The sequence below is a fragment of the Theobroma cacao genome, chromosome 4, assembly GCF_000208745.1.
Source record: "Theobroma cacao cultivar B97-61/B2 chromosome 4, Criollo_cocoa_genome_V2, whole genome shotgun sequence".
NCBI lineage: Eukaryota > Viridiplantae > Streptophyta > Magnoliopsida > Malvales > Malvaceae > Theobroma > Theobroma cacao.
Genome location: NC_030853.1, coordinates 25,547,696 through 25,564,594, shown reverse-complemented (window position 1 = coordinate 25,564,594; position 16,899 = coordinate 25,547,696). Strand labels below are relative to the sequence as shown.

Genomic DNA, 16,899 nt, shown 5'->3' with positions numbered 1-16,899 from the left:
ACTTTGTCATTTGGTTTGTTACCACCACCATGTAGAAAGCGACGAACATTGCAAATGAATTAAAATAAACCTAAATAGAAACATGATCAAACACAAGTCCTGATTTGATTTCATCGGCTTCTGGCTTTACCAAACCAACAAGAGTTTGAGGGGAAATTTAGAATCACATGACTAACAAAAACAAATTAAAGCTAAGTCGGATAAATTAGAACACTTTGAATTTTCAAGTGTGGGCTGAAACAAACAAAACAAAATGACCCATATTCATCAACTTCTCAACCTAAGTGTCTTAACCCCAATGACTATATGACCTGAAATTCAGTACACAAGCACATGACCTGTGACCTCAGTGAAATAAAAAAGAGAACTTTCTGTCAAATATATTCCTAACTGGCCCCGCTACTGAAACAGGGATCCTCCAACTTACATTCTCATCATACCTTCCTTTCCCTATAAATGTAAAAACTCAACTGACCTCTTGTTGCGTCCCTTATTCTTTCAAGGAAGCAAAATACCTCCCAGGCAACCCCCCCGCACCCCCCAAAGAATGATATGTGCTATCCTTATTTCTCAAATATTGTGGGGTCCGACCTCTCATTCATAAAATTGATGGAAAGAAAGGAAAATAACCGAATGGAATTGAGGATGTATGACAGGATACAGAACTCACACTGAGGGAATTCCCCATACCAAAAACCCATGTCTTTCAACCATTTTCTACAATCAAGATTGCACAGCCAACCTCTGAAGATGCTCAAAGAAGACTTGTAAGCTTACATCATCTGTAAAGATCACATCTGATCCAGCAGCTATATCGTTTGCATTATTGTATGTTGCTGAAGGGTTCAACTTTGCCAATAAAAATCGTGCCTGCAAAAGGAATAAAAAATAAGCCCCTTGGTAAAATAACAATTCAAGAGTACCACTTTAAGCCTCTAAAGTAAAACCGCTTTGGGAAGTAACAGAAGGGGGCTGGAGAGAGGGGGTGTTGTGTCACCGAATACCAGAAGCTCCAGTCATGGACCCAGAAGTGGCAAAACCACAAGCATGGCACCCCCTCCTTTATTGTGGATTTGATTTTCCACGAGTGCCTCTTAAGTACACCAAAAAAGGCAATATTCTAACTGAAGGACAGGGATAGCTCAAGCCAGCCTTGCCTTTCAAAATCATTATCATGTAGAATAAATTTGCATAATGATATTTCAAACTTGAAAACACAATCCATAGGCCAAAGAAAAAACAAACAGTTCATAAGGTACCTAATCTACTGCTAACCTATTCAAACTTCACAATAAATATGAAACAGCAATAAAATAAGGATATATTAACATGATCATATGCTGATATAAAACTGTAATATCGGACTAAAGAAAAAGGTAGAGATGAACATCAAACTAGATTAACAGAAGAATATAATGATGGTATCATATCAGTGGGAAGTAAATGATATCAAAGCTAAATCCGCAGAATGTACTATGAACCAGAGATGCTGAATTATCGAGCTAAATCGATGTAGCAATAAAACAAATCTGCACTGGCAACATTCGGTAACATTTATCAAGCTTTTGAGAATTTGGTGCAAAGAGTTCACAGCAAAGACAAACTAGATGCAACTGCACCCTGGGTTTAAAATTAAATTGGGAGGACTGGGAATTCAACTTTGAACACACATTCGGTGGTGTGGCCTATTGCCTCAGCCATAGACCTACAAGCACCCTAATCTTATATCAGACAGAGAGACACAATTCCACATAACTACTCAATTTTAACTACAACAATTGGTTAGTTTCATCATTAAATAATACTACAATTTTCTACTTTTCCAGTAATTTCCAGAATTTAACAAATTACTGTTTGGTAGGTTTAGTATCATTTTATTTATTTGCTTATTCATTTTGCATGTTATTCATACTAATTGATCCAAAACACATCTAAAAACTCTACTCAATTTTCTTATAAATTGTGTTGCAAAATTTAATAATAATTCACTTACTGAAGCAATAAATTATACTAGCAACTATTTAAAATTGATGAAATGTAATTCAAAGGTAAATCAAGGACACATTTTTATATCTCCAAAAAAATATGTAAAAGAATTCGGTCTTAATGAAATATACTAACCTGGGATCCATGCTGATCACATACAACCAATCTCGGGACAGGGAAGCGTTCCCGAATAATCACTAGGGCATCATCCTGGGGTGCTTGCAAAAGCTGTGCAAATGCCTATTGAAAAAAATCAAGCTTTAAACAACAGAATCATTAACTGTATGAACATAGAAATGGGGTAGTAAACACTGGAATTTAAGCAGCATTAGAAACTCCATTGAGGAACGGGCAAATTCCCAACAATCCAAGAAAATACTGCAATTTGGAGCTCAACATATAATGGACGTTGCAAAACAAACATGCCATTACCATATATCTCACCCTAGGAAAAAGGCGCCATGTTCCTCAATAAGACAGATTGTCAGTCTCCAGAATAAAAGAAGTGAGTAAGAAGAAGAGGCACATCACATAGAAGAAAGTTAAAGTTCAAAACCAGCTACTAGGTTATAACTTATAAGCCAAAACATGAGATCGGAAAAAGCCAAAGCAAATAGAAATATGATCAATGGAAAGTTCTTAAGCCAGTCGCTCAGGCTTTTAGAAGAATAAGGAGACCAATTAAACAAGGTTAAATAAAGCCAATAGCCTAGTAAACAACATATCTTATTGGCATCCCCTTCCTATAGCTTATTAGAGTAAGCTTTGCCAAATAAACATAAAATAGCAATTATTTAGCTTTTAAAAATGCAGAAGCATTATAAAGTATGCATAAAACACTTCACTAATCCTATAAACTGGTCCAATATATGATGCCAGGAATCATTTCAACAAGCACAACAATGCACCAGCCTTCCCCAGAGCATACTCAATTATAGGAATCAGAGAGGTAGCAGATTATTATGATTAACGTCCATGGGGCATGCTTAATCCAAGTCACTTGCGCACATTACAAATACATAACCATTTTAAATAAATCTTTACATCAAAACTCTAGATTAAGATATTATGAACAAAATGAACATACCTGGTGTTCAGGCTGATTCTGGTAACCCATGTTCCGCCACTGTGCTATTGTCATACCATGGAAAACAACAATACTAAAATATGAATCCAGCAAGAGAATACGATCAGCTGAAATGGAAGCCACATCCAATAACGCTGGTTGGGGCAGCGAATTGAATGAATATGATATTAATGATGGTTGGATCATAACAGCTGCATTTGTAATATTTTCCCTGTTTAATAACATGCGGAAATAGGCAGTTTCATCTGGACTGTTATTAAAAACCTGTCATAAAAAAGGAAAGAAAGAAAAGCCATGTATGAACATAGGTCAATTAGTTAAATATTTTTAAAAAAGCAGGAAATTAGAAAAAAGAAACAGTTACCTGTACAAATTGTGACCGCCGCAGATTAAACATAAACTGAGGAAACAATGAAAAACAAGGATTTAATGTAAAAGATGATGGATCATCCTTCCGATAGTCACCAAATTTGGAACAAAGTCGAATGAGATTCCGATCTAACCACCGTGTAGCATCAAAGCCCTCCTAAATGAAACAAAAATCCATAATTAGGCGAGGGGTTAAGCAATTAATAAAAAAGTGATTACTTGCAAGAGTTAAAACGTGGTATTCTATTGGCAAGGAGCCAGCAATTAATAGATAGAAAATATAAGAAGGGGGGAAGGTTGAGCTAGGAGAAAAGCAAGGAGAGAGAACTGCTAACCAGTAGGCAAAGTATTAAGAGTTCTTATGCGTAATATGAATAGAGAACGAGAGTAGAAATTATTAGATAAGCAATAGCATAGTGACCTAAGCAGCAGGTATTAGCTGAATAAATTATAGGTTAACAGTGTAGTGTCATCCAAACAAGATATACAACAAATGGTAGACAATTGAATGGAAGACTTTTTCAATTACCTCTGTCTCCATTTTCAGGGAAGTTATTCTTGCCATTACAACAGCTGCAGTCTCTTGATCAAAACCTTGTACTAGTTCCTGCAACGGTACAAAGTTCGTATAAATAATTCCAACAAACACAATCAATCATATGACTATTAGAGGATCCAGACCAAGACACACTTGGCAGTGACATTTATACACATCACCTAACCTGCCACGTTGGGGAAAAAACTCCTCTTAAATACAACCAAATGAGACATTTCACAAAACACAAAATGGGATGAGATCCAGAAATGAAAATGATAGCTTAGCTGTTATTTCGACAATTACAAACAACCAAAAGTACAAAAATGATCAAATATAAACTAACCTCTGCACTAACAGCACTGTCTACCCATCTTCTTGTTACAGTTGTAACTCGAAGCATTGTTTTACCTTCAGGGTTTTGATAACTGCAATTACATAAACATCACAATCAAATTAGCAAAAAAACAAAGTAAAGAAACAAATCAAACATTATTTCCAGGTAATAAAGAGGACCCTTTTGATTAGTTCATGTCACAAACCTTGTCAGAAACTGCAAATAGAGCTGTGGATTTGCAGCTCCTGGAACATTTGATCGCTCAGTTGATGAAAGATCAAATAAAACCGTCAAGCAAGTACTCTTGTCAAGGCCACACATTTTCCACACTGTAGTGTTTCCCTCCCCAATGACTGTGTCGGCAACATTAGGTCCTTTCTGCAACAATCACAGTAATCAGCTTAAACCCCCATAAATTCAAGTTAACTAAGTGTACAGTTTAGAGTGAGAGGTGTTATTAAATTGTTAAATAGTCCAACCTTCTCCAAAGATGTGCAAGGTCCAATGACCCCCTGAATCTTGATGTCTTTTGAACAGTTGATCTCGAGCATGCCACTAGAAAGAAAGATAAAAAATGAGCTTAAAATGAGTTTGAAATTGATACTACAGCCTAAAATAGTTGATATTTCAGGGTGCTCCAAACTATGCCATAGCCAATCATAAGTAACAGATAATGCATGTGGAGTTGTGGACACAAAAACTTAACCCAAAGCAAAACCAAATAAATTATTTCATGGGTACCCCATGTTATGGAGAGAAGTCATTTATGCCACATGGTAATGCTTACACCACTGTCAATAACACAAGCACTCACATTTGCAACACTTAGAAAAACCTATAAAACCAACAGAGTAATGCCAACACAGAAATACTAGTGTTTAATCATTTTCATAGATACAGCTTGTGCAATTTGATAAATTTGTCCTCTGCTTTCAGCAGTAAAGCAAGGGCAGCAAACTTTTATGTCAAAAATTTACTTTCTCTAACAGCAGCACTACCTAGTGCAGAATGATATCCCAACTAAGTTAAAGGTGAACCGGGTGGTTGGTGCATCCAGAACTTAAGCAAATAACACAAGGACAACTAGAACTGGAATAAAAATGAAAGTTTACCAATTAATGATGCAACTAAATACTTATTTATCAACGCTCAAGGATAAGAGAAGAAAAACGTAAACTTAAAAAGTTGAACAAGAACAAAAACATTGGTATGGTAACAAGAACTAACTTAAAACATAGGCCAAGAGACTGTTCCCCATCCTCAAACACACGCTTGAAAGAGTCTTTGAATACAGAATGACCAAAACTTTCAGCTAGAACAACAAGGCCACCTGTTCTTTCAACTGCAACTTTCATTTCAGCAACCCCAACCTGAGAACACATGAAAACCCATAACATGATTACGTACAGTTTACATTGTGAAGATTATTAATGTCTGAAATTATTAGCATTAAAATAAAATGTTTACAACACTGGTTAATGGAATAACCATTAGCATCCACAGTTGTTTATAACATAAAACATCTACACACAAGCCACCAATCAAATAAACAGTGAATTTTATATGCAAGTGAGAAAGAGAGAGATGGTCTATAAAGTAAGAATTACATATTGGGTTGTTCAATTTTCCAAATATAATTTACGGCCCTTATATCTAATCAGCTTCAGCAGTGTCATCAATGCTTTAGTTTAATCCATGGGACTAATTAGAAGCCATAAAAGAACCAAAAATTTGTCAATTAAATCAATGTCCTTATTAAGAGAGTGATACAACTTCTAACTAGTTCGGACAGAACATGAAAGCAGACACATTATAGTTATCACTTGAGCATATAGAAGCAAACCAACCAAGATCTGTCATAGAAACAGATTTCTGAACAACAAAAAGAGTTTAAATATCATTAGAGAACCTAAAAGGTTGCCAAGACAAACCTGATCAAGTGCAGATGCAAAAAGGTCTAGTACATGACCCTGGCTAACCAGCTGTTTCGCAAGACTATCATAAAATTTGACTGCTTTCTTAAAATATGGGGAAGCATCTTTGTCAAGATCTTTATGGGAACGTACAGGATCTGACAAGTCTTTCGATACAATCTGCAAAAATCATATAATTAATTATCATCTTGATGACAACCAAGAATGTCAATACAAATTTAACAAGAAGCATTTCTCAAATTAAAGTTGTTTACTTAATCTCTATTTTCTCAGTTAAATCATTGTTGCACTTGCATTATTCCTACCAGTAAAAAGTATTCAAGGACACACATCTCACACAAACAAACAGTAAAGATTAAGGCAATTAGCAGTACAATGTCCATCTTCTATGACACACTACAAATTACATGAAATTTTGCCAAGAACTCTGGAGACAGAATGAAGGCACTTATCAGGAATAATGTTTATGAAATAGGGTTTCTCCTAGTAACATAAATGCACCGACATTTAATGCTAATCAAACAAAAACCTAAACATGGCCCCATTTCCTATTAAAACGAGCTCCAGTCATTGTTTCTCATGTGCTTCGGTTTAATTTGCCTCCAATTCTTATCAAATACCATCCCCAAAGAAACATGGGGCATAATGTAATATAATATTTTCAAAAAAAGGTTGTAACCACAGAGAAAAGTAAAATGGACGGACATTAGTGATGTAACAGTGAATAGAACTTTCAGGGTTGCAGCAAAAATAAAGGTCATACTGATAGTAACAAACCATATCCATCTCAGCCATGACATATTATCCATATGCAACATCCATACCTATACTTCACATGACAACACGAATGATAAATGCCTTACTATTGGCTATTTAAATTTGGTATGTATCATATAATTGTGGAATAGGTAAGAATTCAAAAGCCAAACAAAGAATTTAATGGCAATACCGTGCCCGGTCCTTCAGTACATGGACCACCAACCAAAGCAACAATCCTAGCACCAGTACCAGGCAAGCAAGCTCCAAGCAATCCTGCTGCAACACTCAAGGCCACTCCAGTGCACCTGGACGCCCTGTGCCCTGGTTGTACAGGCCATTGATCCGTTTGCAACTCATCCAACAACTACAATCAAATCAACCAACGACTTAATAGAAAAATTCAAACATATAGCAAATGAATTCCCACGACAAATAAATCAAAACGCACCGAATTGAGCGTGTATTCGCAATCTGACGCGGGCAATAAAAACCGGTTAACGCCGGTATTTGTGTACCCATTTTGCAGGCCTTTTGGATACCCAGGGGTTGGCCGCCGCCCAGCAACACCGAGGCCCAACTGCTCTAAAACCTGCTCCTTGGAAATCTCCTTGCTACCCCTGAAAACATAGACCTTCGACATATCCTGGAAACCCAATTCGTGGACCTGCGCCTGAGTGCCAAACGAAACAAACCCGACAAGCGCGTGTTCCGGCAACAACCCAATCGCCTGATTCATCGCCGATTTAACAAACGCCAGCTCTTCCTCGATCATGCACGTGTCCAACACGAACACAAAAACCGGCGGCAATTGAGGTGCACCGGAAGGGTTGTGTGGATCGGGATTCGCTTGGAGCGTGTATTGCACGGTGGTATATTGCGGGTAGAGTTCGCAAGGGAGGTTGGTTTCGGAGATCATGGCGTAGTGAGGCGGAAAATGGTTACGCTGGTAACAGAACGGGCAGATCCAGATCTTGGCCGTGAAGTCAACGCGGGCGAAGGCGTTAAGCGCGGCGGAACAGGTCTTGCATCGTAGCGGAGCGTAAGGGAGGGTGGGGATGTCCGGGTTAGGGCGGATCGGAGCGATTGAAGCAGCCAACGGAATCACGCACTTGCTGGCTTCGACTTTGGTGCGTGGCCAAACGTTCCACGTCATCCGTACGGCGTCTACCCCTTCGGGATCCGTGTTCGCCATTTCCGACATGTTTGCAATTTATTTGAAAAAATTAAAACTTGTTTTTTTTTGTTTTTGTTTTTTTTTTTGGGATAGATTTGATTAGTAATTTAGGAATTGAATGAGAATTCTGGGTTTTTTTTCCCTTTTTTTGTTTTTTTTTTTCTGATTTTTGGGCGACCCCCAGGAGAAACTGGAGCGAAAGGGGTCACCGAGAGACAAGAGAACGGAGGAGTTGGTTTTTTTTTTTTTTCCAAAGGAAAATTGAGAAAAGGGTTTGAGCTAAAATATGGGTATTTAAGGGGAAGAGGCCGAGGCCCTCGATGAAAGATTTGCTACAACGGGAGGCTATATGCGCTTTCTATTCACATGTACCGATGCCATTGGACTTCCTGTTGTTTAATTTTAGTACCCAACACAAAAAACCTCTCTCTCACTTTGTGCTTCAAGATTCAACAATCATTCTTGTCATTGAATAGTTGCTTAAGTTTAGCATTTTTTTTCTTTTGCATTTTGTCATTATATACAAACAGATTAATAAGTCAACATATAATTTTCACCAAAACTTAATTGATAGCTCTGCAAGACATCGGTATAGGCAAAGGAATGAGCAAGTTACCCTAGCTTTAGTCGGAATGATTGTAGAAAAAGATGGGTGGTCAAAATTCATGGAGAATGATTTGGACATATAAAGAGGAGACATTCGATTGGATTTGTTAAGGCTATGTGATTTAACGGAGAATGTCTTGTCTCTAGCTGGTTGAGACACTCGCCATGAAAGCAAAAGTCCAAGCTGCTCCATGCTTTGTTATGACTTACTGCAATATGATTAGCAAGAGCTGGGTAGAAAAATATCCAGTGGGAGGATTTGGCTCAGAGCAAGGATGCAGAATGTATGGGATTCCCATAAACAAAATAATTCAACACAACTCTATGACAAAGAAAGGAGATGGGGGGGTCTTTGCTGTCAAACCTTGTGCAGCCCAGCCAAGACCAATGGCAAACCCCCCAACCCCCAATAACTACATACACTTTAAAAAATAAAATACTGATACTTGTTTTATTTATGGAACCGCCAAAAGCTGGTTGGAGAATGGTTCTGGTTTGCAGACTCGACACCCAAGCTTCGTGGTTTGGGCCCTCTAAGGTTTGTTGTGTAGTTCTATTTTTGAAGAAGAGGCCTTGGTTCTACTCAAAAAGAGTTCAGTTGGCATTGCATGACTTAAAAAGATGACAATCAGAAAATTCCTTGGAAAGGTTGACCCTTTACTTAAGGCTACAAGCATTTTGAGTAATCTTTAATGCTTCTTCTACGTTCAATCGCATAATTAATCAAAGCCAGCAAAGTTTTAGCACTTTCAGGTTGGAGAGATACAAGAGAAGCCAATAAAATCTTGTTGTCCCCTTCACTATGTCTGAACCAACGTTAAGTCATTACTACCCCTAGCAGCCAAACATGTTTACAGTTGGCATTGCTCTGAATCTCGTAATAATAGACTAGACCTGGCACGGCTAGGATAGAATGGCAGTTTCATTCATGCAAAAGGCTTTTCCCATTATTTTTATGCATACCCGTGACTTATTTATAATTCAAATTTCAAAAAGAAAAAAAAAACATAATATTTTAAAAAAAATTTACATTACTTTAAAAAATTCAAATAATAAATAAAATTTTATATTTTTATTTTAAATTAAATAAATTCATATATTTTTATTAAATTAAATAAATTTTTATAATTTATTATTTTATATTTCGTGCTATTGATGATATATTGACGTCACTTATTGATATATCATAATAGACAATAACATAAAACATAATCATATCACATTTTTATTCTTCATATCAATATTTTAATTAATGACAATCAATCAATTAAAAATTTATTTGATTAAAAATAAAAATATAAAATTTTAATTGAAAACAATAAAAAAATAAAAATTTGTTTAAATGTTCTTAAATAATTTAAAAACTTTTTTTAAAACATTATGACAAGAAAAAAAATTAAATGCACATACATTTCATATCAATTAATTTTTCAATAACCACTAAGCTCCACAACTTTCTTTGTCCCTATCTTCCCATCTTTATTGGAATGCAAATTGTCATATACGAAAAAAAAAGTAATATGTGAGGGTAGAGTGAGGTTTTGATAAAGATCTTATATTCTATTAGGTATTTAATTGATAAATAAAAATAAATAGGTAGAATTCTAATACAATTAAAAGATATAACAATGTAATAGGTAAATTAAATGATAAATTAAGAAGCAAACTTCTTATAATTAAGATAGATATATAATGAATAAAATAAAAGGAAGACAAAATTCATAAAATTTCACAATGAATAACAAAATGGAAAATCATATTTATATATTTGGTTAATAAATAATTAAAATTTTGCAGTAGTACATGATTTAGTTTTTTCTTAATACATGTATTTAATAAACACCATTTAAGAACATGCTTTTAATTATTTCGATAACAGTTTTTTTGTGGCATTGTTATATTAAAATAATCAATAACAGTTTTTCACCCATGACAACGTAGCTTGAGTTATAATTAATGTGATATTTCTTTTTTTTTTCTTTGAGGAATTTAATCTGATATTTCTGAATACATTAAAAAGAAGGAACAAAAATCAATGTTTTGCTAACTGAAATACTTGTTAATATTCTATTCTAAAAACAAATTTTTTTATTAACTCTAATATTGATAATTAATATGATAAGTTAAAAAATATATTTATAGTGAATCATTGATAATTATGGTTATATTAGATTTTATTTTTCGAAAAAGCTACCAGTGATATTTTAATTTGAAGTTTTTAGTCTAAAAAATTCTTAAATTATTTTAAAAAATTAAATAAACCTTTATACTTTTATTAAATTTAATCAAATATTTTTTTATTTTAATTTAAATAAATTTTTATATTTTTATTTTAAATTAAAAAAATTCTTTATCACTAATGATTAACTTAATCATAATTGATAATAAAGTGACATGATAAAATGACCATATAACATTTTTTATCTTATACATTAACATCATGTAGATATAAAATAACAAGTATCATTTTAAGTAATTATAATTAATCAATTATTAATATTTATTTGAGTATTATAAGTGAGAAATAAAAAAGGTGACTTATCTAATAAGATATAACTGTTTTCATCATGTAATCTTAATTTCAAATTAATATATATATAAAAGAATTATTATTTTATATTTCATAAATTGTTAGTAAAAAATTAATTTATCAATAAAATTAAAGAATTATTACATATTATAAAGATATATTTAAAGATAATGATTATTAAAAAACGTGCGATAATATTCTTATTCTATTTATAAAATTTCATCAATAACTTAATAATATATAAATATAATTAAATTATTTAAATAGTGTTACTTGGGCTGAAATTTAAAAAAAAAAAAAAAACCAACTCATCAGCGGATCCTGGAGGCCCAAATAGAAGCGCGAAGATCTCAAGGACAACGTCAAACGCTCTAAAAAAGGAGGGGGAATTCTGGAACCCTCTTCAGTCTGTTAGCTTTTAGAACTCTCTAGAGTCTACACTCCCTAGTTCTCTCCATCTACACGTCTACTTTAAATTCCCCAAGACTCAGTTCACTTTCTCGCATCAATCAGCATGCCAAAAAACCTTCTAGCATTTGCCATTTCCTTCTTAGAAATCCTCAATTCTCACATTTTCTTTCAGCTTACTTTAGCCCATTTCATTTATGGAAGACGATTTTGAGGTCCCAACAGCAAGCGACATGGAAGAAGACGAGATGAACAACCTAGAAAATGAACCAGTTGACCCAATTGACCCAATTCTCAAAGTCGGTGAGGAGAAAGAGATTGGAAAAAATGGTCTGAAGAAAAAACTGGTTAAGGAAGGCGAAGGATGGGAGACTCCCGATAATGGTGATGAAGTTGAAGGTAATTGTTTTCTTCATCATCCTTCACGGATTGATTTGTTTGTTAGTTTTTTATTTTTTTAATTTTGGGTATTTTGAGTTGATGGATTTGTTGATTTTGATTCATTGCAGTGCATTACACTGGGACTTTGCTTGATGGAACTAAATTTGATTCCAGTCGAGACAAAGGGAGTACTTTTAAGTTCAAGCTTGGCCTAGGTAAATGATTTTATTTATCTTATTAGGTTTTAGGTAAAATATTTGGCTTCGTTTCTTGTTGAAATTAGTTACCTCTCTATTGAAACTGGTTTAACTCTTAATAGTTAATACTTTATCAGTTTCTGAAAATTAAAGTTTTGATGTTTTAGTATTTGGTCAAATATTTTTGTATCTATTCTTGTAAAATTATATTGATAAGATGCTGACCTTATATTTTGAATTGCCCAACATTTTTGAATAATCCTTGCAACTTTCCCTTTTGATAAAAAGAGTTTATCGAACTTTGTAAGGTTTGATGAATTTTCTAATCATAAAAAATAAGTTGGATGATATGGGAAATAAATTTAATAAATGTTTGTTTCCTAAAAAACTTGTGGCATAAATTTTACAATTTTTCTAATAAAATCTGAAAATACTTATGTATTTAAGATAAGTGTTCATTTTTAAAAGTTTTTCGTGTCTAATATGTAAAGCTTTCTTCGATAAGAATAGATTATTGTCTGGTACGATATGTGGAAGTATTTCATTGAAGCATTGGAGGGAGCTATGTTATTTAAGAAACTAACGAATTTTCTTTATTTATATTTTAGTTGACTATTTTGGTAGTTAATTATTTATTTGTACCTGCATGAATTGCAAATGCTTACTTCTTTCTTGTACTTAAATTGCAGGACAAGTAATAAAGGGCTGGGATAAGGGTATCAAAACAATGAAGAAGGGTGAAAATGCCATTTTCACAATACCTTCTGAGCTGGCGTATGGGGAATCTGGATCACCTCCAACTATTCCTCCTAACGCAACTCTTCAATTTGATGTGGAGTTGGTTTCTTGGAATAGTGTCAAGGACATATGCAAAGATGGAGGAATCTTCAAGAAAATACTTGTTGAAGGGGAGAAATTGGAAAATCCAAAAGATCTGGATGAAGTATTCGGTATGTTATTAATTCATCACCTTTTGCTGCTTACAAAATTCAAATTTTTATGTGACTGTTTGATTACAGTGATTTTCTTGTATTTATGACAGTTAAATATGAAGCTTGTTTAGAAGATGGCACACTCATTTCGAAATCTGATGGGGTCGAGTTCACTGTGGGAGATGGTATGTGTGATTCCTTTTTATTATGTGTTCTCACTTATCTTAAATCAATTCTGCAAGCTTAAGTATGACATTGAAATTTGTTCCAGGCTATTTCTGCCCTGCCTTAGCAAAGGCAGTAAAAACAATGAAGAAAGGGGAGAAAGTCCTGTTGACAGTGAAACCACAATGTAAGTCAAATTCCTTTATGCTTTGTATTGGTTATGGCACACTATGAAACCTAACTGATTCCTGTTTGCATTTTCAGATGCATTTGGTGAGGATGGTAGGCCAGCAGTGGCCAATGAAGGTGCTGTTCCTCCAAACGCTACCCTTCATATAACTCTTGAGGTGGTGTCTTGGAAGAATGTTTCTGATGTCACAAAGGACAGGAAGGTCATGAAGAAGATCTTGAAGGAGGGAGAGGGTTATGACCGACCAAACGATGGGACAGTGGTTCATGGTAAGATGTCTGGGAACATTACTTTTCATTATAGTCTATAATTATTTCAATGATTTGTCAACGTATTCATAACTGTTATTTGCATTCTTTGCTAGTGAAATTAATTGGGAAGCTTCAGGATGGGAAGATCTTTGTGAAGAAAGGTCATGATGAGGAGCCCTTTGAGTTCAAAATAGATGAAGGTAATCATGGTTTTGGCATTAGGGTTCGTTTTGGACACTTTTTCTTATCTTTCCCTCTCAATAAGATCTCGTGTACAAAGGCGCACTTAGTTTCATACTTAGTTTGAGTCTAAAGTTGTTTCTAATATGGATGACATTTGTGACAGAACAAGTAATTGATGGTCTTGATAGAGCTGTGAAGATGATGAAGAGAGGAGAACATGCACTTATCACTATTCAGCCAGAATATGCTTTTGGTTCATCTGAATCACAGCAAGAATTGGCTGTTGTTCCTGCAAACGCAACTGTGTATTATGAGGTTGAAATGGTCTCATTTGTGAAGGTTAGTGTGTATATTCACCTTGTAACCCTGTAGTACATTTCTCCGCTGCCTATGGGTGTTGTGTTGCTTACAGTCTAATAAGTTAATGATTGATTGCAGGAGAAAGAATCTTGGGATATGAACACACAGGAAAAGATTGAAGCTGCAGGGAAAAAGAAAGAAGAAGGGAATGCATTATATAAGACTGGTAAATATGAAAGAGCATCAAAAAGATATGAGAAGGTATAGTTATGGACCATGCACTTTCCCATTTATAAAATTCTTGAGACTTATTTTACTTGTGAGTTGACTCTTTGGCAACAATGTGCAGGCTGTTAAGTTCATAGAGTATGACTCTTCTTTCAGTGATGAGGAGAAGCAGCAAACTAAGTTGCTAAAAATAACTTGCAATCTTAACAATGCAGCTTGCAAGTTGAAACTTAAAGATTACAAGGAGGCTGAGAAGCTGTGTACTAAGGTTGTAGCTTTAATGGCATATGGATTTTGTCTTGACAAAGTGTAAATATCGATTCACTTGTGCTGACAGTTAGGCATGTGTAATTTTATAGGTGTTGGAACTTGATAATAAGAACGTGAAAGCACTATACAGGAGGGCTCAAGCATATATTCAAATTGTTGATTTGGATTTGGCGGGGGTGGATATCAAAAAGGCTTTGGAGATTGACCCTGATAACAGGTATTTCCCTACTGCAAACTGTTGGCTGTATTTGAATGTGGTTGCTTTTGTGATTTATCTTAGCTATAGTCAGTACATCCTACCTTCTATTGTGGCATATGTGAGCCGGAGAACATATCTTGTAGAAATGTTCTAGGTGAATGTGTGTTTTGCTGCAGTTGGGAAGTAATCAAGGGCTGACTTGAATTTGAATAAGGTTACCAAGAAGGACTAGAAAACTATAGTGAAAAGTACAATTAGGATAGAAATCCAGATGCAGCATCTTTGGCATCATGTTTTCATCAGTAAGTTGTTTTATTCCAATTTATGTGATTGCAGTTGGAGTTAAACTTATGTTTGTGTTGATACTAGGGATGTGAAACTGGAGTACCGAGTCCTAAAGGAGAAAATCAGGGAGTACAACAAGAAGGATGCACAATTTTATGGCAACATTTTTGCAAAGATGAACAAATTAGAGCAAGCAAAGGCAGCAAAACGGGGGCCAACACCCATGGCCATTGACAGCAAGGCATGATAGCATTTGCCCCAATCCCCCTTTATTCTCCTGGATCCCTTTCCCCTTTTTTCCTTCTCAATGTTATAGAAGAGTGAAGGCAGAGTGCTTGTCCTAAAATTAATAGTAAAGCTTAAGATAGTGCTAATCAGTTAAGTGTGAAAGGTCATGTATGATGAAGTTCTTCTAATGCATCTAATAAAGAAATCTTGTTTCTTTGAACTCTAAGCAGGTTTGCAGATTGCTGGTTATTTTGGTTTGCCTCTGTCTGATACTCTCCATGATCACAATCTTAACATGGCAAAAATGGTCAGATCCCCTTGTGGATCACGTGGTTATGTAAGCTTCGTGCCTTGGGTGCATGTTGTATTTGCAGTTGAACATAAGTAGAAATCATGTATAAGATGTTCAAGTCAAAGATGATAACTGTACTAGATATATAAATTGTGGTGCTAGCCTAACATCCGAATTTGAGGATATGACATTGTGGTTTATCTTGAGGAAAATGTTTCCTCTTCATTTGAAAGAATGTAGTTTCATGTGATTGACATTGTAACTTGACATCTCATTGTATTAAGATATTGAAGTTGCTCTATGTTCACAATCGGCGGTGAATCTACCCTGAAGGCCTCAACAAGTCCGGACGCCCAAAGGTGAATGCTTGCATTGCTTGCATAATCGCCTGGGCATGTTTTCCTTATGAAGGTTACACAAGCAACAATTCTTGCAAGGATAATGTTATCGTAAAGAAGGGACCAAACACCAAGTATGGCAAGATTTAGAAATGAAAATCGATTTCAAAAGCCATATTTTTTCGATATTCTATTTGCATCATTCCTATTTTCGGATTATTTAGTATTTACCATTTGCCCATTATCAGGTATATAATTTTTATAGGCTTGATTACAAACGATAGATGCAAAATCTTCCAAAATATTTTTGCAGGTGTTTTTCATACTTTAATTTTTAGTTGAAGACATCCTTATTTAAAGAGTAAAGTTTAATTTTTTTTTATTTAAAAAAAAAGGTTTATAATATTGCTAAGGTGGTGTTGGGATGAATAATCAAGTCCTAAAGGCAGATGGGCCATGCTGGATCCTATCCGGCCCGTCGGCCCATGAGTACTGGACTCTTTGCCCGGCAGATTTTCTCAGATGACCTAACGAGTGTAATTATCCACTCCATGTCCATGCACGAGTCTTTCGACAAGTGTACCTCCAACACGCGTGTGCTTTTACCCAAAACGCTGGACAACTTCAAATCCCCTACAACCCATTCTATTGTCACAAAACACCAAACCCCTTCTCGAAATCACCAATTACCTCTTTAGATATGCAGGATATCATCATCCGCCACGTGGGTGACAA

At 35.0% G+C, this 16,899-nt stretch overlaps 2 protein-coding genes across 2 annotated transcripts; one reads left to right on the top strand and one right to left on the bottom strand.

Annotated features, from left to right (window-relative positions):
• Positions 84-8,620, bottom strand: LOC18602606 (protein transport protein SEC23). The gene is made up of 12 exons (XM_007034104.2): positions 7,456-8,620; positions 7,198-7,371; positions 6,246-6,407; positions 5,542-5,684; positions 4,794-4,869; positions 4,520-4,692; positions 4,324-4,405; positions 3,972-4,049; positions 3,438-3,599; positions 3,074-3,337; positions 2,122-2,226; positions 84-870 (listed from the first exon to the last, which is right to left on the bottom strand). Exons 1-12 carry the CDS (start codon positions 8,206-8,208, stop codon positions 724-726), a joined length of 2,319 nt encoding a protein of 772 aa, XP_007034166.1. The 5' UTR covers positions 8,209-8,620; the 3' UTR covers positions 84-723.
• LOC18602605 (peptidyl-prolyl cis-trans isomerase FKBP62) lies at positions 11,683-16,350 on the top strand. Its single transcript, XM_007034100.2, has 13 exons — positions 11,683-12,124; positions 12,235-12,321; positions 12,993-13,253; positions 13,346-13,420; positions 13,507-13,587; positions 13,665-13,859; positions 13,955-14,041; positions 14,188-14,363; positions 14,463-14,585; positions 14,674-14,820; positions 14,912-15,039; positions 15,391-15,547; positions 15,765-16,350. Exons 1-13 carry the CDS (start codon positions 11,923-11,925, stop codon positions 15,873-15,875), a joined length of 1,830 nt encoding a protein of 609 aa, XP_007034162.2. The 5' UTR covers positions 11,683-11,922; the 3' UTR covers positions 15,876-16,350.

Excerpts from the sequence above, each read along its gene's own strand:
- LOC18602606 (XM_007034104.2), bottom strand. The coding sequence starts at position 8,208 with ATGTCGGAAATGGCGAACACGGATCCCGAAGGGGTAGACGCCGTACGG. Across the intron at positions 5,685-6,245 it reads TTGCATCTGCACTTGATCAG|GTTGGGGTTGCTGAAATGAA; the intron begins GTTTGTCTTGGC and ends ATGTGTTCTCAG. Across the intron at positions 3,338-3,437 it reads GGCGGTCACAATTTGTACAG|GTTTTTAATAACAGTCCAGA; the intron begins GTAACTGTTTCT and ends TTTTTATGACAG.
- LOC18602605 (XM_007034100.2), top strand. The coding sequence starts at position 11,923 with ATGGAAGACGATTTTGAGGTCCCAACAGCAAGCGACATGGAAGAAGAC. Across the intron at positions 13,421-13,506 it reads CGAGTTCACTGTGGGAGATG|GCTATTTCTGCCCTGCCTTA; the intron begins GTATGTGTGATT and ends AATTTGTTCCAG. Across the intron at positions 14,364-14,462 it reads AAATGGTCTCATTTGTGAAG|GAGAAAGAATCTTGGGATAT; the intron begins GTTAGTGTGTAT and ends GATTGATTGCAG.